Raw genomic sequence first — 27,895 nt, 5'->3', positions numbered from 1 at the left:
AAAAAGCATTACAAAAATCATTAACACATCTGCATAAAACGCTCCTTTGTCACGCTATGCCATATGTGAACCCAGCCTCAGAGAACCTCATGCAAAATGCAACTGAACACCACTCCCCTAAAATCCATCCTCTGCACATCTGTCCAGACTCAAAATTAGCAAACAGTGCTGACTGGCACAGAATATGTGAGTCATGGCATGCACCCGGAAATCCAGTCAGAACATTTGTAATAATCATTTCTGAATCATATACAATTTGAATATTCATTGAATGGTAAGCTTTACGGTTCCGATATATATGTTCCTTAGATTTGGGCGGTGTAAGAGGCACATGCATACAGTCAATTGCGCCTGAAACATTCGGTAATCCAGCAACTTTAAAAAATTTCAACTTCACAATTCCATTCTTCATGAGTGTTTGGAAATGTAAAGGACTACTGTAGGGGGGTCGGGGGAAAATGAGTTGAACTTACCCGGGGCTTCTAATGGTCCCACGCAGACATCCTGCGCCCGCGCAGCCACTCACCGATGCTCCGGCCCCACCTCCAGTTCACTTCTGGAATTTCAGACTTTAAAGTCTGAAAATCACTGCGCCTGCGTTGCCGTGTCCTTGCTTCCCCTGATGTCACCAGGAGCGCACGGCGCAGGCACAGACCATACTTGGCTTGTGCAATACACTCCTGGTGACATCATTGGGAGCGAGGACATGGCAACGCAGGCGCAGTGGTTTTCAGACTTTAAAGTCTGAAATTCCAGAAGTGAACTGGAGGTGGGGCCGGAGCATCGGTGAGTGGCTGGGCGGGCACAGGATGTCTGCGGGGGACCATTAGAAGCCCCGGTATGTTCAACACATTTTCCCCCGACCCCCCTACAGTAGTCTTTTAATATAGTTACAGTCAATTTTACAAATGGCACCAATAACTCGCGTTAAAATTCTAGAAAAAGACACCTGAGAAATTCTAACAATACAGCTAGAAACTTGCTGGAAAGGACCTGTGGCAAAAAATTTTAATGCTGACAAAAAACTTTACTATTCCAGGAACAGCATTACTACGCTGACATGTTGGTTCAAGATCTGCTGCAATTTCAACATACAGTCCTATCTCGTAATCTCGTGAATCATATCTCGTGAAAGCCTGAAGGTTTGTATTATTTCCATGTCTGTCAGATCATCCAGAACAGTGCGAATTCTAAATCTCTGTGGAGCCATTAAAACAACTCTCCTCCTATTCCTTCTTCTGCGCTGGATACAGTCTAACTCAGCTAACATCAGCTCTAGTGGGCTCCATCATTTCCCTCAGGTAAAATAAATTAGATACCGACAGCCCACTTGTGTTATTTCCTGACTTATAGACATTAGCAGAGCAAGCAGCCTGTGCATATCCAATGTAAGGAGAATGCATGTCTATAGGGATGCTGGGGCTGCCTCAAATACTCTACACAGCTGAATGGAGAACTATCTCACATTCCAGTCAGCCATAGTCCTAGCTGAGCAGGGTCGGGTGACAGCGAGGCGGACATTTAGCTCAGTCAGGAAAGTTGTGTGTCTGCAGCCTGCAGAAACTGTACAATACAGAACTTAAGTGTAGAGCTGTGCAGAACTTGCAGCAAAAGTAGAGAACAGAGCAGCTGCACAGCCACAGCCACGCCCCTAGTGATGGGAAGTCCGGCTCTTTTTAATGAATCGATTCATTTGATTAAATCCATTAAAAAGAACCGGATCATGAACCGAATCATTTGATTCATTTGACTGGGGAGAGTGTGGCTAGCAGTAACTAGTTGCTAGTCACTCCCCTTCCCCTGCTAATTGGCCCCACATCTATTATTCCTCCTCCTGGCTCCTTCTCCTTCAGCTGTGTGTGTGGGCCCTTTCCCACTAGCTGCGTTTTAGCCAAAAACGCAAAACTCATGCGTTTGCTGATTCCGTGCGGATATAAAAGCGCGTATGATGTGCTGAAACGCAGGAACGGCAGAAGGGCATAGACTGCCCTTCTACCGTTCACATCTACTGCGCTGCGCAGCAGTACAATGCGCTGGGAAGCGCTTGCGTACTGCTGCCTGCATTTTGCCCGCACCGCAGAGCTGATCCCATCACTGTCAATGGATGGGATCAGCAGGGCAGCGGCGCAGATGGCGTGCGATCGGATGCGCTGCATTCCGATCGCACAGCCATCTGCGTTGGCTAGATGTGAACGAGGCCTTAGGCCACATTGACATCATCAAACACGGATGGCCGTGCATTCGGAACGCAACGTGTACAAACGCACGCCATCTGCATTTGTATGCGTTGCGTGGCTGATCCCATTCACTGAAAGTGAATGGGTCAGCCGCGCGTTTTGTTAAAAAATGCCTGCAGCATGCGTTTGTGGACCGCACTGGTCCAGAACGCATGCAGTGTGAACATCAGTGCAGTCTATGCACTGTCTAATGTCGTGCGTATCTGCCTCCTGCATGCGTTGCCGAAATCCGGACAGCAAAGCATGCAGTGTGAACGGGTCCTTAAGTGCAGTCTGTTTATAATAATAATCCTGGGTGGCCTTTTCCACTGCTGCGTTCCGATTTAAAAAAAAAACGCAAACGCATGTCTGTGCGATTATGATGCGTTTTGAGTTTCAATATAAAGTATAGGAACGCATGAAAAACGCTTTGCGTTTTGTATTGATTTAACCACAAGTATTTTTTTTCAAAAATCAAGACACTTGCCAATCATAAAAATGCAAACGCATAAAAAAACGCACGAAAAATGCACATCAAAGTTGGTCAAAAGCATTTTGCAGTGGAAAAGGACCCTGTGCAGCTGCAGTTCCTGAATCATCCACTGAACTGATTCGGTTCAGTGTGATGAGTCGGATCACTCGACTCACAGGAAAGAACTGGCTCAAATGAACCAATCACTCATGAACCGGACATCACTACACGCCCCACATCTCTGCCAGCAGGAAGGGCCGTGGGCTGTCTCATCTAAATTGACACCAGCTCCAGCCAATACAGCCTGCCAACAGGGAGCTGGCCACGCTGCTTCGAGGAATCCGGCCACCACCAACCTCTGCTGGTATCTGATCGATGCATGGTTAGAACTGTACAGCTCCGCACATGCTGTGAGAATTAAACGGTACTGCTGTACTCATAGCTCCCAACTGTCCCTCTTCGGGAGCCCTGTCCCTCTGTCCCTCTTTCCTCATTTGTCCCTCTTTCAGGACTTTGTCCCTCTATCTATGTAAATATATATATGTATATTTCTCTATTAAAAATGTGTTTGATTGACTCAAAACTTTATTCCCATCCTTTAACCTCCTTAGCGGTATGCCCGACACCGCCGGCTGTCCCTAGGAGTCCCCCAGGATAATTTTAAGTCAATTCATAGTAACAGCTTCAGCTAGCACTAGACTTGCTAGCAGGCGTACGTTAAAAAGGGGCGCTGGGAAAAAAGGGCGCCGGGTTTTTAACGATAAGCATGGATAACGTTTAAAAATGTATTGTACTGTATTTCGTTTAAAATTAATGTTTTATAAAGTTATAAATCATTAAATAATGTGCATTAAATCGGCAATTGTAAAAACGTTAATCTTTCGTTTAAATAGTGAAACGTATAATAACGTTTAAAAAAAAAATTACTAAGTAACCCTCCCTGTACCTACCCCTAACCCCTAGACCCCCCTGTTGATGCCTAAACCTAAGACCCCCCCTGTTGGTGCCTAAGTAACCCTCCCTGTACCTACCCCTAACCCCTAGACCCCCCTGTTGATGCCTAAACCTAAGACCCCCCCTGTTGGTGCCTAAGTAACTCTCCCTGTACCTACCCCTAGACCCCCCTGTTGGTGCCTAAACCTAAGACCCCCCTGTTGGTGCCTAAACCTAAGACCCCCCTGTTGGTGCCTAAACCTAAGACCCCCCTGGTGGTGCCTAAACCTAAGACCCCCCTGTTGGTGCCTAAACCTAAGACCCCCCTGTTGGTGCCTAAACCTAAGACCAACCTGTGATAAGCATTAATAACGTTTCAAAAACATATTGTGCGGTTTTTTCGTTTAAAAATAATGTAAAAAAAAAAATTGTACTGTTTTTTGTTTAAAAATAATGTTTGAAAAAAATATTGTACTGTTTTTCGTTTAAAAATAATATTAAAAAATGTATAAATCATTAAATAATGTGTAATCATGAGAAGCAGTAATAAAGTTTGTCTCCGGGCGCCGCTTTTAAAATGTTATTTTTCTCCGGCGCCCTTTTTTCCTATCGGGCGCCCATTAAACGATATTTATTATGGGAGTGAATGGCGGCGCCCGATTTGTCCACTAGCCTCCTGCGCCCTTTTTTACTGTTCCCTGCTAGCAGTGGTGGCTAGTATCCCTCGATTACTCATGATCCCCCCCGATCGCCGCTAAATACATTACCCCCCCTGGATCCAGCGATCAGCGCAGCCTCTCTGCACATCTCTGGTCCTCTCTATGGGGAGGATCGGGTCTGCGCATGACGTCACCGATGTCATGACGTCATGTTCGATCCTCCCCATAAAGAAGAGGGGAGCTGTCCGGAGAGGCTGCGCTGATCGCTGGATCCGGGGGGGGGGGGGGGGATCATCAATAATCTGAGGATGCCGGCCACCACTGCTAGCTAGCCTAGTGCTCGCTGAAGCTGTTACAACTATGCGATGACTTAAAATCATTCTGGGGTGGGGGACTGTCGGCTGCAAACCCTCCGGCGTGCGTAACGCCCAGGAGGTTAAATTGATAGATTACTAATTTTAAAATGCTAATATGAAGGAAAATGAACCAGGATAGAAGAGACCAGTGTGGTTTGAATTATAAAACAACATATTTTTCTTATGAAATCTTTATGGTATGCGTGACAAGGGGTGTGATTTGGTCGTGATCGGGGGTGTGGCAGGGGCGTGGCTTACGTGTGCCTCTTTCGCATCTCAAAAAGTTGGGAGGTATGGCTGTACTTCCCTGCACATGCTGTATCTCTATGCTCCCATTGCTATGCTGCTGTCTCAGTCTACCGCTGCTACTGAGCATGCTGTGTCAAATTGTGCTATTTTTTGCTCTGTGTCCTGAACTCTACCCATACTTGACTCTGCTGCTGAGCACTAGTAACCTGCTTTTCGCACTCCTTGCTAGAGATGTCGCGAATATCGAATTTTCCGTTCACGAATGCGAACTTCCGCAAATATTCACAAACCGGCGATCCGCCATAGACTTCAATGGGCAGGCAAATTTTAAAACCTACAAAAGTGATGGAAAAGTTGTTTCAAGGGGCCTAACACCTGGACAGGGGCATGCCGGAGGGGGATCCATGCTAAAAGTCCCACCAAAAATTACGGAGTTGATGCAAAGTCGGGCTTTTTAACCCCTTAAGGGCAGAAATCACATTATGCACAGCTCTGGGTGTCCGTAGGCTGTGGAGTGTCTCACACAGAGAAATGCAATAGCACTATCAGAATACAGTGAAATAATAATGCACAGGAGTGGCGCTGTGTCTGCAAGTTAATGTAGCGACAACAGTAGTGTAGTATCTGATCTTATCAGTCTCAGGGAGGCATGTTACTGGGACCCCCCCCCCCCACCCGGACTTGTCTACCTGGGGGAGGGGGGGACACGCCTTGAACGAGTGATTGAGGGGGAGGGGGAACCTCAGATCCTCTAGTAAAGGTGTCCATTCTCGGGTCATAATTCCCCAGAGGCTGACTGAATGGATCCACTATGATTGAAGTTGAAGGGCTGAGGGCTTTGCTGAGGTGTACTGCCCCTGGAGTGGTGAGCCAGGAGTGTCTGAAAGTCCCGGGGGCCTGGCAAACCCCGTGGACAGGTAAGGCACTAAGGTCTATACTATACTATACTACCTGTATGCTTAGCCAACTAACGCAGCTCCCGGCCTTTTGGCTAGGAAGAGTGCGGAATTTTTATAACGCCGGCCGCAAGGTCGGGGCCAGCTTGCTGCACTGGGGACTTGTCCCCTGGGGACCTCGGTCCCCGACCTGGCTCCCTCTTGGGGGAGCCACCCAGACCATGTGTCCGCCTGACCGGCCACATGGCCAGGCCCTGTGGGTAACCACAGGGCAAGTTGGGGGCTTCCAATCCTTCGGGTGTCGAAAGGACCCAAAAGCCCTCTGCGCCAAAGGCAAAGGGGGAGCTTCCCGGAAAGGGCCCTGCTTTTGTGGGGCCCGGGGCTGCTCATGCACATTTTTGTGGGGTGTTTATGTACTGCATTGCTGGGGTAATATAGGTTTCAGATACTAGTTCCCCAGACCATAATTACCAGCATTGGAACTCCTCAGAACATGGCAGTAGTAGTTAACAATAGTGCTAGATTATTCAAATTGTACTTCACTTTATGAACAGGCAGCCCACTTGTGTTATTTCCTGATTTATAGACATTAGCAGAGCAAGCAGCCTGTTCATATCCAATGTAAGGAGGAGAATGCATGTCTATAGGGATGCTGGGGCTGCCTCAAATACCCTACACAGCTGAATGGAGAACTATTTCACTTACAGTCCAGTCAGCCATAGTCCTAGCTGAGCAGGGTCAGGGTGACAGCAGGCGGACATTTAGCTGTCAGGAAAGTTGTGAGGCTGCAGCCTACAGAGACTGTACCATACAGAACGTGACTGTAGAGCTGTGCAGAACTTGCAGCAAAAGTAGAGAACAGAGCAGCTGCACAGCCACCAGCCCCACATCTCTGCCAGCAGGAAGAGCCGTGGGCTGTCTCATCTAGATTGACACCAGCTCCAGCCAATACAGCCTGCCAACAGGAGCTCTGCTTACCCACAGCAGGGATTTTTGTTGTCAAGGTGCTGTCGGCTGTATTGCTTCAGGCTGAAGTGGGATATAAAGAAGGCTGCTGCATGACACAGGACACAGCCTTGCGACCTGTGAAAGTACCACGCAGATCGTGACATTGGAACATATGCCAATATAGGTAGCCAGGTGTAGGTGCCCCAGAATAGATAGGCAAGTATAGGTAGCCAGGTATAGGTGCCCCCAATATAGATAGCCAGGTATAGGTGCCCCCAGTATAGGTAGCCAGGTTTAGGTGCCCCCAGTATAGGTAGCCAGGTGTAGGTGCCCCCAGTATAGGTAGCCAGGTTTAGGTGCCCCCAATTTAGGTAGATGGGTATAAATGCCCCCAGTATAGGTAGCCAGGCATAGTTGTCCCTCCTAGATTGACAAAGAAGTGAGATAAGCATAACTACCACTGCACCCATACTCTAACTCTATACCAGAACCAGCACAGTATCCAGCCACTGATGAAATATGGTGGACAGTTGGGATAAGTGCTCTCAGGAGCCCAAACTCCAGACCTCAGGACCCCACTCCATGTCATAGACTGAATCAGCTCATTCTCCAGGGCCACCCAGGCTGGAGTGTGGTCTCCTGCATAAGTGAGGGAAAGGATGGCCAACTGCGAGGCTCTATATTAATGTCTGGAGATTCTTAGTGAGATTTATTCTCAGGTAGGGAAGGTAGTGGTCCTTATATTGAAACGTAATGCATTTTGCAGTGTCAGTAGAGGTGTTGCAGAATATAGCCTCCGAAAGACATATCAACAAAAGTTATTTAGGTGATACATTTAATGACTTTGCAAGCTTTCGAAACTTTAAGTTTCTTCTCCAGGCATGTTATAGAACTGGATCAGAAACATGGTTCGTTCTCTTCGATGGTTCTGATCCATTGCTAAAAAATGCTTACAGAAGAAACTTAAAGAGAACCCGTGGTGGGCAGATGGGACACAGAGGCGTGTTCTCTGCCTCATGACATACCTCTGTGTCCCCACACCACCGCCCTCTGCCCCCCACCGCTGCGCTATAGACCCCTGAGATTGGCAACATTATTTGTCACCATCTTGGAGGTAAATCAGGGGAGAGGAATTCCCCGTTCAAAACGCCCGTCAGGGTCGTTCCGGCAGTGTTTCCTGAGCTGCCATTGGGCAGCTCTCTCTCTCCCTGGCCGCACCCCATGCCGCACCCCCTGCCTCCCTGCACGTTATGAGAGACACACAGTGTCTCCTCGCAGCGTCGTGACTCAGAGGTCACAAAACTGAAAGTGGGCCATTGCGGCCCACAGGAATGGCGGAGAGCGGCGGAGAGCGACGGTTTTGGCGGCTACCTGATTCGCTCAGCCCCCTGGATCAGGTAGCCTACTTTTTTTTTTTTTTTTGTGAGCCTACCTGGGGCTCCATTTAAAGTTTTGAAAGCTTGCAAAAAAGAACTTATACAGTTAGTCATTAAAGTAATCGCCTGAACAACTTTTGTTGTTATGTCTTTGGATGTTCTCCATGACTGACACCGGACCACACGCAAAACAGAGCCTCTGATTTATCTGCATTAATCCCAAGGCCTGAGAGTGAGCCAAATAAAGATAATGTTTTTGAATTAGGTTTGGAATAGAAACATCTGGATTGGTGAGCGTTAGAAGCAGCGATGAGCGAAAATGCCAATATTTTTTCACATTGATTTTCGCAAAAAATCTTAAATTCGATTTTCGGGCAAAAATTCCATCGAAAATAAGTTTTGGGGTTTTGTTGCATGTACCGCGATTTTTCATGGTAAAAATGTTGATTTGTTTTCGCATTTTCACCGAAAATAGTCCCGGTAAAAACATAATTTTGCAGTGTTTTTGCGATTTCTCATGTTAAATATATGCTTTTTTTCGCTTTTATACAGTAAAAATATTAATTTTACTCATTTTCATGGAAACCATGAAAACTTACTCAAAATAACAAACTAATTCTTTGTAAAAAAGTTCTCATTCTCAGTGTAACACTGGCTAGAAGGAATTTGTTTGCAAATAAACTGATTTTGTTCAAATAACCATTGATGGTATAACCCAGGATTTCCTGATGGAGTTTAACCCTTTCTGGACCAGCACCCTCTGCCCCCTTAAGGACCAGAGGGTGCTGGTCCAGCAAACCGCCGCTTCCCGACGAACCGCCGCATTACCGTTGTTCCCGCCGGTCACGCCGCTCTGTCCCCGCCGCAGGCTGCTCTCTCTCCCGTCGCTATGACGGCAGAGCGCTGTGCGCCGGTCAGGAGCCGTTTTCACTGTCACTCAATGTAAGCCAATGGGAACGGCTTACAGTAATGACAGGGCCAGGAGCCAATGAAAGCGGCTCCTGCCCGGCTCACAGTGCTCTGCCATCATAGAGGCGGCAGGGCAGCACATTGCGGTGGGGGCAGAGCGGACCGAGCGACGGGGACGGGCGGGGGCGCGCTGTTAATGGGACGTAGAGTTTACGTCCGGTCAGGACCGCAGCGCCCCCTGCCCGCCGTAGATTCATACTCGCTCGATCCGCAGGTAGTTAATGGCTTGCGATAAGGGTTCCTTAACTAGAGCGTAAATGGCGGGGGATAGAGGGCATCCCTGTTTCGTGCCTGAGTAGTGATGGGCGTAATCTGCTAATTACGATTACGCAAAAATACGCGTACATTTTCGCAGTTATGCATACACGTAATTACAAATTCATAATTCGATTGGCTTTGTATAATCATTTGTAATTACGCATGAATTTACGCGTACTTTCATTCTGACTTTGGTAGTGATTAGCAAAGGCCCCATACATGCTATTGCTATCAAAATTACTTCAATACTACAATTACTAATAGTGGGTACAATGCAAAAAAATAATTGTTCAAAAAGACCTTATAGTTTTTTTTTTTTTAGAAAATTGATTTTAAAAATGCAAAGAAAAATGGTTTTTAAACCCAGAAAAATGACAGTTTAAAAACCATTTTTTTGTTTTTTTTTTAAATCGATTTTCTCAAAAACTACAAGGTCTTTTTGAACAATTATTTTTGTAACTTGTACCCACTATTCTTCTTAAAATATGTAGCAATTTTGGTAGCAATGGAATGTATGGGAGGCTTAGCTATTCACCGCCAGAGTCGGCGCAAAATTATGCGTAAATTACGTGTAAATTCATGCGTAATTACGAACCGGAACAATTAACTACAAAATTGATAACGCTATTCCCCCAAAATTGCGCATTACGATGTGTAATTGCGTATTACGATGCGTAATTACGCATGTTCGTAATTTCTGCCCATCACAACCGGGTAGTTTTAAGGTGGAATGCGGTGCAGAGCACAACTGCGCCAGCCAAACGAACAAAATCTCACCGAATGCCCCCATGTTCTGGTAGCACCAGACAGCCGACAAGAAAATGACAACATCTGAAAAGTAAAATAATATTTGTATTCCTTTATTTGCATTACAGTACTAATACTTACCACATGTGTTATGGACATAGAGTTCAGTCAGGGCCAGATTTGTACTTTTTACCACCCAAGAAAACTGTCACCAGTCACCCCTGATCAACAGCAAATCTCAAACAACAACCCCCTCCTCTAAATATACAGGTCCTTCTCAAAAAGTTAGCGTATTGTGATAAAGTGTAACGGTTGGGTGTCGCAACTCAGATGTCTGATTATTTGGTGATCTGCAGAATCACCAACAATACAGACGCTATACCTGATTATGTGTGATCTGCAGAATCACCAATAATACCAGTATAGCAACACAAAGAGCTGAGTGTATAGTGTTTGGTGCAACCGTAACTTTAATAGTTTTATGAGACCTCACCAGAGGGCTGGTGAGGTACTATCGGTACACTGACCGTGTAATAGAGTTCAAACTCCAGCAAGCTGGAGATATGATACTGCGGAAACCGGATCCCCCGAGGGGCGGGTGATTCAGAGTGTACTGCAGCCGAGTGGTCACCCGAGGAGCGGGTGACTCAGACCGTACTGCAGCCTAGGAGCAGGAGACACACTAAAGAATAACTTCACCAGAGGAGCTGGTGGAGCTCACACCTCACCAGTGGCGAGGGCCCACTGGTGAGTAGAATGGTCTGACAGGCAAGGTTCGGCAACAGAGAGGTAAGTATCGGTACAGAATCGTGAGGCAGGAGAGTAATTGGTAATCAGGCAGAGGTTCAGCAACAGAGAGGTAAGTATCGGTACAGAATCGTGAGGCAAGAAAGTAATCGGTAATCAGGCGGAGGTTCAGCAACTAATAAGGCAGATAGGCAGAAGTACAGAATCAGAAAGCAGGATCAGAGTCAGAGTTTTAGCTAAGAGTCATACACAGGAAATCAATACAATACAAGCAATATCCTAGTCTAGGTGTGAAGTCCTTGGCATCAACACCTGGGATCTAGTCTAAGGTCTGAGCGCTAACACGCTATGTATGTACGACAACAGACAACCTCTAAATGAGGCCCGGAGGCTTAAGAAGCAGAGGAGACCTCACTGGCACGCCCTCTTGCGCACAGCCAATCCTGGGCGCCGTGAGTCTCCTCTGCGATCAGCTGACCAGCAGGTCAGCTGACCGGCTTCCTCCCAGCATAAAGGTCCCGTCTGTGCGCGCGCCCGCACGAGACGGTGACCCGCCTACCAAATGTACGTTCCGTCCTCGGCGTCCTAGACGCTGGGAGGACAGGTGGCGGCATGGAGGCTCCCGGCCTATCTGGATGCAACCTATGAAACTCCACCCTGAGTTCCTCTGCATGCATGCGAGAGAGTGGTACCCAGGATCTCTCCTCTGGACCATACCCTCGCCAGTGGACCAGATACTGCAAAGAGTTACGCACTCGCCGGGAATCTAAGATCTTTTCTATCTCGTACTCGGGCTCTCCATTAACCACCACGGGAGGGGGGAGTGGAATCCACACACACGGCAGGTTTCAAAAGTGACACGTGAAATGTCCTACCACCCCTGAAACTGCGAGGAAGCGACACCATGTAGGTAACATTATTCACTTTCTTAGAAACAGGATAGGGCCCTATAAATTTGAGACCCAATTTGACAGAGGGCTGCCTTAAGGACAGGTGCCGAGTGGAAATCCACACCAAATCTCCCGGTGTGAATTTCCATTCCACGGAACGTCTCTTGTCAGCTTGCCTTTTCTGGACCGAAAAAGCCTTTTTTTAAATTTCCCTTCACCTTTTCCCAGATGTTTCTCATGGTCTGTGACCAGTGTTCCAGAGCTGGAAATGGTGACGTCACCACTGGCAGTAGTGAAAATTTAGGTGATCTCCCCGTAACAATCTGGAATGGAGAGAATCCTGAAGATGCAGACCTCAAGTTATTGTGGACGAACTCGGCGTAGGGTAAAAACTTAACCCAATCGGTCTCGGTATCAGCCACATAACACCTGAGGAACTGCTCAAGGGCCTGATTTACCCTCTCGGTCTGACCGTTGGTCTGTGGGTGGTAGCCGGAGGAAAACGATAACTTCATCCCCAATTGACGACAGAAGGCTTTCGAGAAGCGGGAAGTGAACTGGACTCCCCTATCTGACACCACATCCTGGGGAATCCCATGCAGCCTGAAGATGTGGAGTACGAACAGCTCTGCCAATTCCTGTGCAGAGGGGAGTCCGTTCAAGGGATGAAGCGTGCTATCTTACTAAACCTGTCGACCACCACCCATATGACCGATTTACCCTCAGAGAGAGGCAGTTCGCCCACGGAATCCATGGACACATGGGTCCAAGGTTCCTCGGGCACTGGAAGAGCCTGTAAGGTGCCTGCAGCAGCTCGCCTAGAAGCCTTGCTCCTGGCACAAACGGCGCAGCTTCCCACTAATTCTTTATAATCAGAACTGATTGAGGGCCACCATACACTCCGACTTAATAATTCCTGGGTACGAGCCACCCCAGGGTGACCAGCACTTTTGTGGGCGTGAAATGTCTGCAAGACCTTAAATCTAAGCTGAAGGGGAACAAAAAGAACCCCCTCTGGTTTGCCTTCAGGGATTTCCTGTTGAAAAGGGGCCAACTGTGATGCCCAATCAACCCAACCTCTTCCCCAGAGGGTTCCACATCCTGTTCAACGGTTTCAACTACTTGGGCTTCAGTAGCTGCAAGGGGAATCTGTTCTAGACAGTGGACATGGCAGTATGGAGACCAGCTTATTAACTGTCTGGTACTCCAATCAATGTCCGGGGAGTGCTTTTTTAACCACGGCATCCCCAGGATGACCGTGGATGTGGACATCTCTAACACCAAAAACTGCATTTGTTCCCTACGCAGGGCCCCAATCTGGCATAACAATACAGGAGTCTGAGTGATGGTGAGTGGCAGTAGAGAATCGTCCACAGCTGTAATCTTAATCTAATCCCCCACAGGAATCAAAGGAAATCCAAATTGATTAGCGAATTTTGTAGACATGACATTTACAGCAGAACCTGAATCTATAAAAGCCTGAGTAGTGTGAACCTGACCCTCCCAGGTGATAGTACATGGAAGCAACACACGTTTATTATTCAGAGGTAAATCTGGATCGCCTAGGGTAGTACCTCCCGCTACTCCTAGGCGATAGAGTTCCGCCTTCTTGGGACAGACGGAAACTCTATGCCCTTTGTCAGCACAATACAAACATAGTTTCTCTATATGCCTTCTATTTTTCTCGACCTCTGAGAGCTTGGCATGTCCAATCTGCATTGGCTCGTCAGCGGGTGGAGAGGAAGGCGTAGGAGCCAAGAAGGTACAAGAAGCGAAGCTTCTTGAGGGCTTAGCCCGAGTTTGCTTTTGATAGCGAACTCGCCTATCAATCTTGATGGCCAAAGATATGGCCTCATCCAAAGTCTTGGGTTCTGGATGACCCAACATGAGATCAGACACGGCGTCAGACAATCCTGACAAAAAACAGTCTAAGAGTGCATACTGCCCCCACCTAGCTGACACTGCCCATCTCCTGAACTCAGCAGCATAAACCTCAACGGGACTGTGAGCCTGCCTGAGGGTTTTTAACTTCCTTTCAGAAGTTACTGCTAAATCAGGATCGTCGTAAATTACGGCCATGGCCTTAAAGAACTCCTCCACTGAGGTCAAGGCCTCATGCCCCGTAGGGAGACTATACGCCAAGGACTGGGAATCTCCAGACAATAAAGTCTTAATGAAAGTGACCCTCTGACCTTCTGTACCTGAAGAAACGGGTCGTAACTCAAAATATGATAAGCATCTATGCTTAAAATTACGAAAATCTGAGCGATGCCCCGAGAATTTCTCAGGTGGGGGCAACCTCGGCTCGATCACAGAAGAGGGTGACACTCGTGCATTAGGGTCTAGTAAACGGTTAATTGAGTCAGTCAGTTGCTCAATCTGAGTCTGTTGTGCGTTAACCGTTTTAATGAGTTCATTAACTGTGGTGGTTAACACATCAACCCGGTGGCAGAGTGCCTCCATATTTTATTGGTCTGTTGTTCTGTAACGGTAGGGTGTCGCAACTCAGATGTCTGATTATTTGGTGATCTGCAGAATCACCAACAATACAGACGCTATACCTGGTTATGTGTGATCTGCAGAATCACCAATAATGCCAGTATAGCAACACAAAGAGCTGAGTGTATAGTGTTTGGTGCAACCGTAACTTTAATAGTTTTATGAGACCTCACCAGAGGGCTGGTGAGGTACTATCGGTACACTGACCGTGTAATAGAGTTCAAACCCCAGCAAGCTGGAGATACGATACTGCGGAAACCGGATCACCCGAGGGGCGGGTGATTCGGAGTGTACTGCAGCCGAGTGGTCACCCGAGGAGCGGGTGACTCAGACCGTACTGCAGCCTAGGAGCAGGAGACCCAAACAGTACTGCACTAATGATCGCCTGAGAAACAGGTGAGTCAGACTGTACTGCAGCCTAGGAGCAGAAAATGCAAACAGTACTGCACTAAAGAATAACTTCACCAGAGAAGCTGGTGAAGCTAGCACCTCACCAGTGGCAAGGGCCCACTGGTGAGTAGAATGGTCTGACAGGCAAGGTTCGGCAACAGAGAGGTAAGTATCGGTACAGAATCATGAGGCAGGAGAGTAATCGGTAATCAGGCAGAGGTTCAGCAACAGAGAGGTAAGTATCGGTACAGAATCGTGAGGCAAGAGAGTAATCGGTAATCAGGCGGAGGTTCAGCAACTAATAAGGCAGATAGGCAGAAGTACAGAATCAGAAAGCAGGATCAGAGTCAAAGTTTTAGCTAAGAGTCATACACAGGAAATCAATACAATACAAGCAATATCCTAGTCTAGGTGTGAAGTCCTTGGCATCAACACCTGGGATCTAGTCTAAGGTCTGAGCGCTAACACGCTATGTATGTACGACAACAGACAACCTCTGAATGAAGCCCGGAGGCTTAAGAATCAGTGGAGACCTCACTGGCACGCCCCCTTGCGCACAGCCAATCCTGGGCGCCGTGAGTCTCCTCTGCGATCAGCTGACCAGCAGGTCAGCTGACTGGCTTCCTCCCAGCATAAAGGTCCCGTCTGTGCGTGCGCCCGCGCGAGACGGTGACCCCCCCTACCAAATGTACGTTCCGTCCTCGGCGTCCTGTTCGCCGAAAGCTGCCTCGTTTGTTACATAAAGTTCATTATTTTCTGCAATGTACTGATAAACAGACTTTCATATATTTTAGATTCATTACACACAACTGAAGTAGTTCAAGCCTTTTATTGTTATGATTTTGGCATACAGCTCATGAAAACCCAAAATTCCTATCTCAAAAAATTAGCATATCATGAAAAGGTTCTCTAAACGAGCTATTAACCTAATCATCTGAATCAACTAATTAACTCTAAACACCTGCAAAAGATTCCTGAGGCTTTTAAAAACTCCCAGCCTGGTTCATTACTCAAAACCGCAATCATGGGTAAGACTGCCGACCTGACTGCTGTCCAGAAGGCCATCATTGAACCCCGCAAGCAAGAGGGTAAGACACAGAAAGAAATTTCTGAACGAATAGGCTGTTTCCAGAGTGCTGTATCAAGGCACCTCAGTGGGAAGTCTGTGCGAAGGAAAAAGTGTGGCAGAAAACGCTGCACAATGAGAAGATGTGACCAGACCCTGAGGAAGATTGTGGAAAAGGACTGATTCCAGACCTTGGGGAACCTGCGGAAGCAGTGGACTGAGTCTGGAGTAGAAACATCCAGAGCCACCGTGTATAGGCGTGTGCAGGAAATGGGCTACAGGTGCCGCATTCCCCAGGTCAAGCCACTTTTGAACCAGAAACAGTGGCAGAAGCGCCTGACCTGGGCTACAGAGAAGCAGCACTGGACTGTTGCTCAGTGGTCCGAAGTACTTTTTTCGGATGAAAGCAACTTTTGCATGTCATTCGGAAATCAAGGTGCCAGAGTCTGGAGGAAGACTGGGGAGAGGGAAATGCCAAAATGCCTGAAGTCCAGTGTCAAGTACCCACAGTCAGTGATGGTCTGGGGGGCCATGTCAGCTGCTGGTGTTGGTCCACTGTGTTTTATCAAGGGCAGGGTCAATGCAGCTAGCTATCAGGAGATTTTAGAGCACTTCATGCTTCCATCTGCTGAAAAGCTTTATGGAGATGAAGATTTCATTTTTCAGCACGACCTGGCACCTGCTCACAGTGCCAAAACCACTGGTAAATGGTTTACTGACCATGGTATTACTGTGCTCAATTGGCCTGCCAACTCTCCTGACCTGAACCCCATAGAGAATCTGTGGGATATTGTGAAGAAAAAGTTGAGAGACGCAAGACCCAACACTCTGGATGAGCTTAAGGCCGCTATCGAAGCATCCTGGGCCTCCATAACACCTGAGCAGTGCCGCAGGCTGATAGTCTCCATGCCACGCCGCATTGAAGCAGTCATTTCTGCAAAAGGATTCCCGACCAAGTATTGAGTGCATAACTGAACATAATTATTTGAAGGTTGACTTTTTTTGTTTTAAAAACACTTTTCTTTTATTGGTCGGATGAAATATGCAAATTTTTTGAGATAGGAATTTTGAGTTTTCATGAGCTGTATGCCTAAATCATCAATATTAAAACAATAAAAGGCTTGAACTACTTCAGTTGTAGTGTAATGAATCTAAAATATATGAAAGTCTAATGTGTATCAGTACATTACAGAAAATAATGAACTTTATCACAATATGCTAATTTTTTGAAAAGGACCTGTAGGTAGGCAGATAACCCCCCACCCCCTGCATTATAGGTAGCCAGATGCACCCCCCTCCTCCAGTATAGGTAGCCCCTCCCCCTTGCAGTATAGATGCTTCTCCCCAACCCCCCTTTGCTTTACAGGCAGCCAAATGCTCTCCTCCCCCTTGCAGTAAAGATAGTCGGATGCTCCCTACCCCACAGTATAGGTAGCCAATATATCCCCCCCCCCCCCCACACACACACACCTTTGCAATCCGCCGAATCCAGACGCTGCATCCCCAGGCATCCACGGCTCCCCCCGCTCGCCCTCGTACTCCTCCGTCCCCCCCGCGCCTCCTCCGCTCGCCCCCCACATAGTTAAGAAGAAGTATCCGCTCACCTATCCAGAGCGGAGTGCAGAGCGGCACACCTCTCGCTGACTTCCTTGTTTTCCCTAGTGACTGGCTCTTACTATTACATCATCAGTAAAAGTCGGTCTGGCAACTAGGGGGAACAGGGAAGTAAGGAAAAGGTCTGCCGCTCTGCGCTCCATGGGGAAGGTGAGTGGGTACCTACAGTGGTGTGAAAAACTATTTGCCCCCTTCCTGATTTCTTATTCTTTTGCATGTTTTCACACTTAAATGTTTCTGCTCATCAAAAACCATTAACTATTAGTCAAAGATAACATAATTGAACACAAAATGCAGTTTTAAATGATGGTTTTTATTAGTTAGTGAGAAAAAAACCTCCAAATCTACATGGCCCTGTGTGAAAAAGTGATTGCCCCCCTTGTTAAAAAATAACTTAACTGTGGTTTATCACACCTGAGTTCAATTTCTGTGGCCACTCCCAGGCCTGATTACTGCCACACCTGTTTCAATCAAGAAATCACTTAAATAGGAGCTATCTGACACCGAGAAGTAGACCAAAAGCACCTCAAAAGCTAGACATCATGCCAAGATCAAAGAAATTCAGGAACAAATGAGAACAAAAGTACTGTAATTGAGATCTCTGAGTCTGGTAAAGGTTATAAAGCCATTTCTAAAGCTTTGGGACTCCAGCGAACCACAGTGAGAGCCATTATCCACAAATGGCAAAAACATAGAACAGTGATGAACCTTCCCAGGAGTGGCCAGCCAACCAAAATTACCCCAAGAGCGCAGAGAAAACTCATCTGAGAGGCCACAAAAGACCCCAGGACAACATCTCTAGAACTGCAGGCCTCACTTGCCTCAATTAAGGTCAGTGTTCACGACTCCACCATAAGAAAGAGACTAGGCAAAAACGGCCTGCATGGCAGATATCCAAGGCGCAAACCACTTTTAAGCAAAAAGAACATTAAGGCTCATCTCAATTTTGCTAAAAAACATCTCAATGATTGCCAAGACTTTTGGGAAAATACCTTGTGGACCAACGAGACAAAAGTTGAACTTTTTGGAAGGTGCGTGTCCCGTTACATCTGGCGTAGAAGTAACACAGCATTTCAGCAAAAGAACATCATACCAACAGTAAAATATGGTGGTGGTAGTGTGATGGTCTGGGGTTGTTTTGCTGCTTCAGGACCTGGAAGGCTTGCTGTGATAGATGGAACCATGAATTCTACTGTCTACCAAAAAATCCTGAAGGAGAATGTCCAGCCATCTGTTCGTCAACTCAAGCTGAAGCGATCTTGGGTGCTGCAGCAGGACAATGACCCAAAACACACCAGCAAATACACCTCTGAATGGCTGAAGAAAAGCAAAATGAAGACTTTGGAGTGGCCTAGTCAAAGTCCTGACCTGAATCCTATTGAGATGTTGTGGCATGACCTTAAAAAGGTGGTTCATGCTAGAAAACCCTCAAATAAAGCTGAATACAACAATTCTGCAAAGATGGGTGGGCCAAAATTCCTCCAGAGCGCTGTAAAAGACTTGTTGCAAGTTATCGCAAACGCTTGATTGCAGTTATTGCTGCTAAGGGTGGCCCAACCAGTTATTAGGTTCAGGGGGCAATTTCTTTTTCACACAGGGCCATGTAGGTTTGGAGTTTTTTTTCTGACTAAATAATAAAAACCATCATTTAAAACTGCATTTTGTGTTAAATTATGTTATCTTTGACAAATAGTTAACGGTTTTTGATAAGCAGAAACATTTAAGTGTGATAAACATGCAAAAGAATAAGAAATCAGGAAGGGGGCAAATAGTTTTTCACACCACTGTATTTATGCAGGGGGGGCGAGTGGAGGAGACACGGTGGAGGCCATGGGGGGGTTGGGGGAGCACAGGGCTACCTACCTGAAGGCCCCAGTACCTACCTACATACCTACCTATACTGAAGGCCCTATACCCTGCTACTTATACTGAAGGCCCCTTTACCTACCTACCTATACTGAAGGCACATGTACCTTGCTAGCTATACTGAAGGCCCCTATACCTACCTACCTATACTGAAGGCCCTTATAACCTGCACCCTATTCTGAAGGCACATATACCCTGCTACCTATAATGATGGCCCCTATACCCTGCTACCTATACTGAAGCCACATATACCCAGTGTTCTCCCCAGAATTATTTTCCAGCCGGGTGGCAAGAAATTGTAGCCGGGTGGCATGAAAAAGCAGCCGGGTGGGGAGAGATGAAAATGCAGGTCAACTCTGCTTACAGCATAGGAGGTGGTGAGGAGGTGAGCCAATGACAGCCGGGTGGTCAACAAATCTAGCCGGGTGAAGCACCCGGCTAAAAGAGCCTGGGGAGAACACTGTATACCTTACTACCTATACTGAAGGCCCCTATACCTTGCCACCTATACTGAAGGCCCCTATACCCTGCTACCTATACTGAAGGCCCATATACCCAGCTACCTATGCTGAAGGCCCATACACCTTGCTACCTATACTGAAAGCTACCAATATTGAAGGCACATATACCTAGCTAGCTATACTGAAGGCACCTTTACCTAGCTACCTATACTGTGGGTACCTATGCCTGTGTACCTATACTGCAGGCAATTATATCACGGATCACACAATTCTTATGTGCAGGATTCGTTAGATTCGGGATTCGAAAGGTTCGAGATATGCAAGAACCTTTTTAGATTTGGATTCAAAGAAATTGTGGATTCGTCCCATCCCTAGTAGTTACGATTTGCAAATTCAATTGATTTTGTGTAGTCATTCGTAATTTCGTATAAAATTTTGCGTAATTTATTTTCTCAACTTTAGAAGTGAATAGCAAAGCATACATGCTATTGACATCAAAATTGCTACATATGTTAAGGAGTATGTTAGGAGTATGTTATGGATACAAGAAAACATTTTTTTTGCAAAAACACCTTATAGTTTTTGAGAAACTCGATTTTAAAAAATGCAAGTTAAAAATGGTTTTTAAACTTAGAAAAATGACAGTTAAAAAACCATTTCTCTTTGCATATTTAAAATCGAGTTTCTCAAAAACTACAAGGTGTTTTTGCAAAAAAAAATTTTTCTTGTATCCATAACATACTTTTTGAAAAATTATTTTTGTGACTTAAACCCACTATTCTGCTTAACAGATGTAGCAATTTTGGTAGAAATTGCATGTATGGGGCTTTGCTATTAACCTCTAAAATCGGTATAAAATTATGCAAAATTTCACGAAAATTACGCAAAAAATTATGCGAAACCTTGAAATACTACTATTTTATATAAATTAATTACAATTTTACGATGTGTAAATGCGAATTTAGATGCGAAATTTCGTCCCACCACTGGTCTGCTGATGTCTTTGCATTCCAGACTTCAAGCTGTAAGTGACTGCAAAGGATTTGCAACCAAGTATTCAAAAGTGAAAACATGTATTTATGATTATTATTCAGCCCCATTACTTTTGGTCCTTTAACAAGTGGGAGGCACATTTGCACACTGGTCACCTGATTTGGATGTAAACACCCTCAAATGAAAGCTGACAGTCAGCAGTTAAAGCACATCGTGTCCGTTTCATTTCAAATCCATTGTGGTTGTGTATAGAGCCAAAAATGTTAGAATCGCGTCAATGTCCCAATATTTATGGACCTGACTGTATGAGATCATGCCCAATGCAAGCAAATTTTACGTTTAAATTCTGCACGTAATTACGCGTAAATACACATCGTTATCGGAATCAGAATCTGACATCTGATCCAACTTTAAACATAATTACCATTATGAGCACTACTGGCACCAACATATTCCCATCAGTGTGGGCACCGTATTAGCTGAGCCTGATGCAGATAGAGCAGGTCTCTACTGGTTGGTTTACCCATACAGTGATCTCCATAAGCCTGACACCGCGGCAGAGCTCCGGGGCTTTGCCTTGAGCTGACCCTACATCTAATGATATACCACACAATCCTCATTATTCCAGCCTGGATTTCACAGTGGTCATTGCTGGGTTACTGGTCTAGACACTATGCACAGTCTGTTAGGCAATCACTTTGCACACAGCACAATACAGGGCACACAGCCGCTCCCCCACCAGTATCTAGCTGTGATGAACAGTTCTGCTAGTGTTATGATCGCTTCTGCAGCATGTACTGCTGGCTGCAGTTGTTCTGTAGACAAGCAGTTTTTTATTTCTTTACATGCATTTGCACGCATAGTTTTGCTTGCATTCACTCAAATGCTACGTACACACATGCGACAACGATCGTTCGTTGTCAACGACGAACGAACTGTTAATTGACGGAAGAACGACCTAAGTAAAGTTAGTTGTAAAAGGTGTGTAACGGTCACATCGTTAGAACGAACGTTACACCACGTAAAAGCACCTATTGCGCCTGCGCATAAAAATGAAAAGTTCCAAGGAGAAATAGTGAAATGCGCATGTCAAGCCTAGTACGAACGATCGTTTCCAACGATGTACTACTTTTGCAAATGATCGTCGTTGGGAAAAATCCGCCAAGCTAGATCGTTCGTTTTGAACGATCTAGCTCGTCCGTCGTTCGACTTCATGGTCGTTGGCTGCTTTTTTTCAAACGATCGTCGTTTGAAATGATCGGGGAACGATCGTTTCAAACGACTATAGTCGCATGTGTGTACGCACCTTAAGTGTTGATTCCATCTGCAGTCGCTCTGCAGTTCATGGCAGTTTGGGATGCTCTTGTGAAATCAAACATTGGCTTCAATTCATCAAAGGGTGTTCGATAACAAAACCCCAGTCCTTAAAATACCGCATTCGGTATTTTACACTTCACTGTGCTAATTCATCAATATTTTCCCATGTGTGGTAGAGGTTCGTTAAGTTACCGAACTACTAGGCTTCAATTCATCAAAGGCTGTTCGGATAACTGCAGAGTGGTGCAGAGCAGCTTGGAATGTCCGTGTGTTGTTACAAGCTGATAACAATAGAAGGCATCCAGACATCCCTTTAGATGTAAAGGTGTTATAGTTACTGTTATTTATACTGCCTCTGCTGCTCTGAATCTGTCGATCAGTCTTTCTTAACATTTTATTTATTTGCCACAACGTAGATGAACTTCCTGGAGACATTACAAATGCCATGCTTGGTGATTTCACCACCAGCATCTTTGCATTATCAAACAGGGCCTGAAAGGGTTACACCACCGAAGGGAATCTGGGGATATATTTTGACCCGTTCTCTCTGCTCACTGCTTGGGGGGTCTGAAAGCTTGTGTGGAGAAGCCTGTGTGACCTATCAGCAGCACTTGCAGGAGAACAGGGGCTGTTTCTATTGGCTGCCTGCTCCTGCTAATCATGAAAACATTCACACAGAAGGCTTTCGAAGCCTGTAACGACAGGGGAGAGCTTGAGATAAACACCGAATGTGTTAGCGAATGTGGGAACCTTGATGAATTAACATTTGTTGAGCACATGTCGGTAATTTATCTCATTGCTGTGTCATTTCAGCTTCTCATTCGGTAACAGCTTTGATGAATTAACATTTTCTAAAGTGCTTCGTTAAGTCAGCTGTTTTCAGCATTACCGAATGCGGTAATGCTTGATGAATTGAAGCCATTGTCTGTTGCAGTGGAGCTGCAATCCCTTTCATGCAGGTTGCATAGTTTTGTCTGCCTTTTCCTGCTGCCAGCTTGTGACTGATCATCATTCACCTGTGTGGGAATCTGCATGTCTGCTCCCATTGGATGACCTCAGTATTAAGAGCTTATTCCTGCACTGCTCCACAGGCTATCATAGTTTCAGCATCAGCCTGTCTCGCTGTTACTCTGGCCCCAGATCGTGTTCCTAATTCTAGTGTTTTTTCATGTGGACGGCACTGATCTCCTGCGTAGGAGTCAGTGAGTCCTTCTAGTCCTGTTCCTGTTTATCAGTATTTGTTACTTTGCTAGTTTTGCATCATATATTGGTTCTTCGCCGATATATACGCATACTAGCGCGTTTGTTATTTTCCTTGTATTCGTGTTACGTTAATATATCAGTGCTGCTGATATATAGGTACTCGAACTGTTTATATCCTATGTTCAGTCAGTCAGTCTTAGCATGTTTCGGTAGGTTGTGCTTATCGTGATCACCCATTCTTTGTTAGCTCAGTCCTGTTATTGCGAAGTAGGCCATCACTGTGTCCGCGATTGGCTACCTCGTTTCAGTCTGCCCTGTTTATGAGTGCTTGCTGTCACTGAGGCAGTGACTAGTTTTAGCAAGCGTTCATTCTGTCTACCTGTCCTTATCTTTCTGAGTTCTGGCTAATACGCTCAGCACTACCTTGCGCTGAGCCACTATTGTTAAGTATTGTTTGTGGTTGCTCGGATCTACGCCTGCTCTGTGTGCCACATCTCCTACTGGAGTCAGTCCTCTCCTCCACTAGTGTGTTCGCACTACAACTGGGGATATCCTGGTTCCTTGTGCTTGCGTGTGTGTCTCCTTCACGTCAGGATATGCATTACGTGCTGACTGTGGAGAATATACCACCGAGCGTGACAGCTAGAATCCCAGGCTTATAAGTACAAAAGCTTTCAACTGTTGCTGTTCAGGGTTAATTTAAAGTTCCTCTTTAAATAACTGTGACACAATAGCCTTGCTACACCATGTGCAATAATTAAGCAACTGGCCATACTGCATTAACAAACATTTAACTTTCATTTCCTCTCTTTTACTGTAGCGATGGCTTCTGCTGATCTGAGCCGGGATCTGGAGTGTCCCCTCTGCCTGGACATTTATACCGATCCTGTAATCCTGAGATGTGGCCACAACTTCTGCCGGGGCTGTATTGATCGTGTGCTGGATACACAGGAGGGGTCTGGAGTTTATTTCTGTCCTGAATGTAGAGAGGGGTTTATGGAACGGCCGACACTGCAGAGGAACATTGCTCTGAGGAAGATAGCAGAGAGTTTCCTGTCTACTCATCCAGATCAGGAGGAGGCTGGAGTCTGCTGCAGTAACTGCGTGGACTCATCTGTGAAGGCTGTTAAATATTGTCTGCACTGTGACGTTTCTTTGTGTGTTAAACACCTGACCGTCCACAGCAAGGCACCAAAACATGTCTTATGTGACCCCAACACTCCCCCGGTGAACAGGAAATGCTCCGTCCATAAGAAGATCCTGGTGAATTACTGCACTGAGGATGCTGCTTGTATCTGTGTGTCCTGCAGGCTGGATTTAGAACATCGAGGACACCAGGTGGAGATGCTGAATGAGGCCTCTGAGAAGAAGAAAAAGAAGCTGAGAAATGATCTGCAGAAACTGATGGCAGAGACAGAGGAGGCCGAGAAAAGAGTCCAGAGTCTGGAGGAACGCAGGAGAAAAGCACAAGAAAAAGCAGATGGTGAAACAGAGAGAGTCACTACCCTGTTTAGAGACCTCAGGAGACGGCTGGAAGATCTGGAGAAGAGAGTCCTGGGTGACATCATTAGGCAGGCAGAGCAGGTGTCACAATCATACAATGACGTCATTCAGCAGCTGGAGATAAAGAAGGAGGAGCTGTCCAGGAAGATGCGTCACATTGAGGAGCTGTGTAACATGACTGATCCACTGCCTGTCTTACAGGAATCAGACACAGGTGACTTGTGTGACACGGAGGACAGAGAGAGACATGATAAACAGCTCCATGATGGAGGGGATCTGGATGTGGCCGGCATCTCACACACATTACACACAGGACTATCTGATATCATGTCTGGGGTAATTGTGCAGAAACATACAGATACGCAGGCCTATCCACATTCTAGTACAGAGGACAAAGTTCCCATCACTGCTAAACTATCCAGGCCACGCCCCCAACCCACCCCCACCGCACAACACACACAGGCCTATTCACATTCTAGTACAGAGGACAAAGTTCCCATCACTGCTGTGCCACAACCCCAACCCACTCCTACCACACATCACCCACAGCGCCAGGCTGAGGGGACAAATATTGGGGGTACACAGCAAACATCAGGGCTACCAGTGTATGCAGACATATTACTGGATGTAAACACAGCTAGTAATGATCTACATCTATCAGCTGACAGGAGATCTGCATTCAGGGCAGGCAGAAGGCAGCATCGCCCAGAAACACCAGAGAGATTTCATAATGTACCTCAGGTGTTGAGCAGCCAGAGATTCTCCTCAGGGCAACATTATTGGGAAGTGGATGTTGGGGGATCACATAGCTGGGTACTTGGGATGTGTTACCCCAGTATAGCCAGGAGAGGAGATCAGTCAGGGATTGGAGATAATAACAAGTCCTGGGGTTTGTGCAGGAGGTATAATCAGTATTTCGTGACATATGACAGGAATGTTATCCGGTTACCTGACGAGTCCCCCAGTAATAGAGTCAGGATAGAGCTGGATTATAAGGCCGGGAAGATCTCCTTTTATGCCCTGTGTGACCCGATCAGACTCCTCCACACCTTCACTGCTGCCTTCACTGAGCCCCTCCATGCTGTGTTATGTGTAGGGGGAAGTACTTTAAAGATAACTGGGGGGAATCGAGGGTATGTGAGAGATCCACCCACTGGCGACCTCACAGGGAGGTAACTCTGATTGACTCATTATGTCACAAATACTTGCTAGTTATGTATGATTTTTAAGGACCGTCCTGTCATAAGAATTTCTGTCACTGAAAGCATCCCTGGAGTTCTGTTTTGAACAAGCATACCATGAAATCCTCATTTCTTGTGAACGTCTGTAAATTTCTTATCTTTACCTGATACAAAATGAAATCATGTGACATAAATACAGAAATCAGAATATCCCCCACAGTAGACTGACTTACATACACACTTGAAATAAAAGTCTTTGGAAAAGACAAGATCACAGACCAATTTTACCCCCTTCCATGTAGTATGATAGCCACACCTACACAGTCTATTCTATGGAGCTGAACTCCCCATCGGATAAAAATCTTTGCAAGATGCTTCACACAAAGATGCTGTACAGACACAAAAGATCAGTATCTGCAAAAGATCCGTTCCTGCAAAATGCATTCATAGTCTATGATATCTGCAGATCTCAATACACACCTTGTTGCACCCATCACTATTTACAAGCTTATAATAATAAGAAAATTAAAAAAAAAAATAGAAATGTTTCATCTTTACATTGCTATTTAAAAAGTTTAGACCCTTATAAATATTTAGGTGTTTTTTTTATTGTCATTTTTTTTTTATTGAACACTTTATTTGGGTATTTTTGGGAGGGTGAGATGTAAATAGTAATTTTTTATGTAAATATATGTTTATTTTTATTTTTTTTTACATGTAGATGTAGTTTTACTTTTTGGCCACAAGATGGCAGCCATGAGTTTGTTTACATGTACGCTTAGAGAGACGTAGGGGGATGCAAGAGGCAGAAAAAGCTAGGCTTCCAAAGGAAGGGGTTGCTTTTTCTGCGGGGAGAGGAATCAATCATCGGGCACCATGTCCCGATTGATTGATTCCTGGGCTAACGATCTGCGGCCGGGAGCACGCGTGTATGCATGCGATCGGCCGCGGGAGTGCGAGGGAGTGCACATGGCCTCCTGGACGTAGCTTCTACGTCCAGAAGGCTTAAATGGTTAAGTTCATACTCAGGACCTGTGAATTGAATGCGAGGCCCAACACCTCAGAGTTACATTGGCAGTGTGGACTCCCAGTAGAAGGCCGCAGCATAGGCCTAGTAACCTTCAGTATCGGTGCCCAATAGGCTTCCCAAAGTTTATTCAGACTAGACTAGATTTGTACTTTTTACTGTCCAAGGCCCACTATAACAAGCTGCCCCCACACCAACAGCATCCCAACACCCCAACACAGCAGGGATTTCGATTGTAGGCTCTTTTGAGGATAGTTAGTGACATGATGGCAGGGATTTGATTGAAAGGTCTTTGGTAAGTGACAGGAAGCTCAGAGATCACTGTCAGTGCACATTCGCTGCCCCCTGTTGGTAGCTGCCCTCCGCTATATGCAAACTGTGTATAATAGAAGGAATGTTTGGCAGGCTACTGCTGATGCCAGCCTGCTGCCCACTAGCTTTCCTGGTGCCCTAAATCCAGCCATGTTTATAACATTCAAATGCATAAAAATCACATTATTTAGTTAATTATTACTTCTAGGAGGGTGATCCTAAAAAGCAAGTCAGCAGATATTTTAGCAAAAAAGAATATTTTAGCAGAAAAATACTTTATCGGTTTTACATGTCCTAACTGTGCTTGTAGCTGGGTCATTTCTAGTGAACCTTAACTGATAAAAAAAAAGAAAGGACAAAAAAAAAGAGTTCAACTTACCTGGGGCGCCTACTGGTCCACTGCAGATGTCCGGTGCCCACACTGGTACAAACCGATCCTCCAGTCCCCCTCAGCGCACTAGTTTCGTGTGACTGGCCAGTCAGTGGCCACTGCGCCTCGATCACGCTGCCATCAGTTCTTGACTTTTTGCTGCCTGAGGCAAACTTGTGAGAATGTGCCCCCACCCCCCAAATTGGAATGATCGCAAAGCACCCGGCAATTTGCACTGCACGTTATAGCTGCGGTAAGCCCCCCCAAAACACCTTCAGTATAGGTAGGTAGCCAGGTATAGGTGCCCCAATATTGGTAGCTAGGTACAATTGCCTCCAGTATAGGTTAGCTAGGTACAGTTGCCCCCAGTATAGGTT

General features: G+C 46.0%; 1 protein-coding gene across 1 annotated transcript; it reads left to right on the top strand.

Annotated features, from left to right (window-relative positions):
- The first annotated feature begins 3,057 nt into the window (after window positions 1-3,057).
- Window positions 3,058-26,311, top strand: LOC137542728 (E3 ubiquitin-protein ligase TRIM11-like). The gene is made up of 2 exons (XM_068264629.1): window positions 3,058-3,112; window positions 23,946-26,311. The coding sequence occupies exon 2, from the start codon at window positions 23,948-23,950 to the stop codon at window positions 25,802-25,804; it is 1,857 nt and encodes a 618-aa protein (XP_068120730.1). The 5' UTR covers window positions 3,058-3,112; window positions 23,946-23,947; the 3' UTR covers window positions 25,805-26,311.
- The last annotated feature ends 1,584 nt before the right edge of the window (window positions 26,312-27,895 follow it).

Source organism: Hyperolius riggenbachi, chromosome 2, assembly GCF_040937935.1.
Source record: "Hyperolius riggenbachi isolate aHypRig1 chromosome 2, aHypRig1.pri, whole genome shotgun sequence".
In the NCBI taxonomy this organism is placed as follows: Eukaryota; Metazoa; Chordata; class Amphibia; order Anura; family Hyperoliidae; genus Hyperolius; species Hyperolius riggenbachi.
This window is presented reverse-complemented; position numbering and strand designations above follow the sequence as displayed.

Bases quoted from the DNA above. Each gene is read 5' to 3' on its own strand.
- LOC137542728 (XM_068264629.1), top strand. From the start codon at position 23,948: ATGGCTTCTGCTGATCTGAGCCGGGATCTGGAGTGTCCCCTCTGCCTG.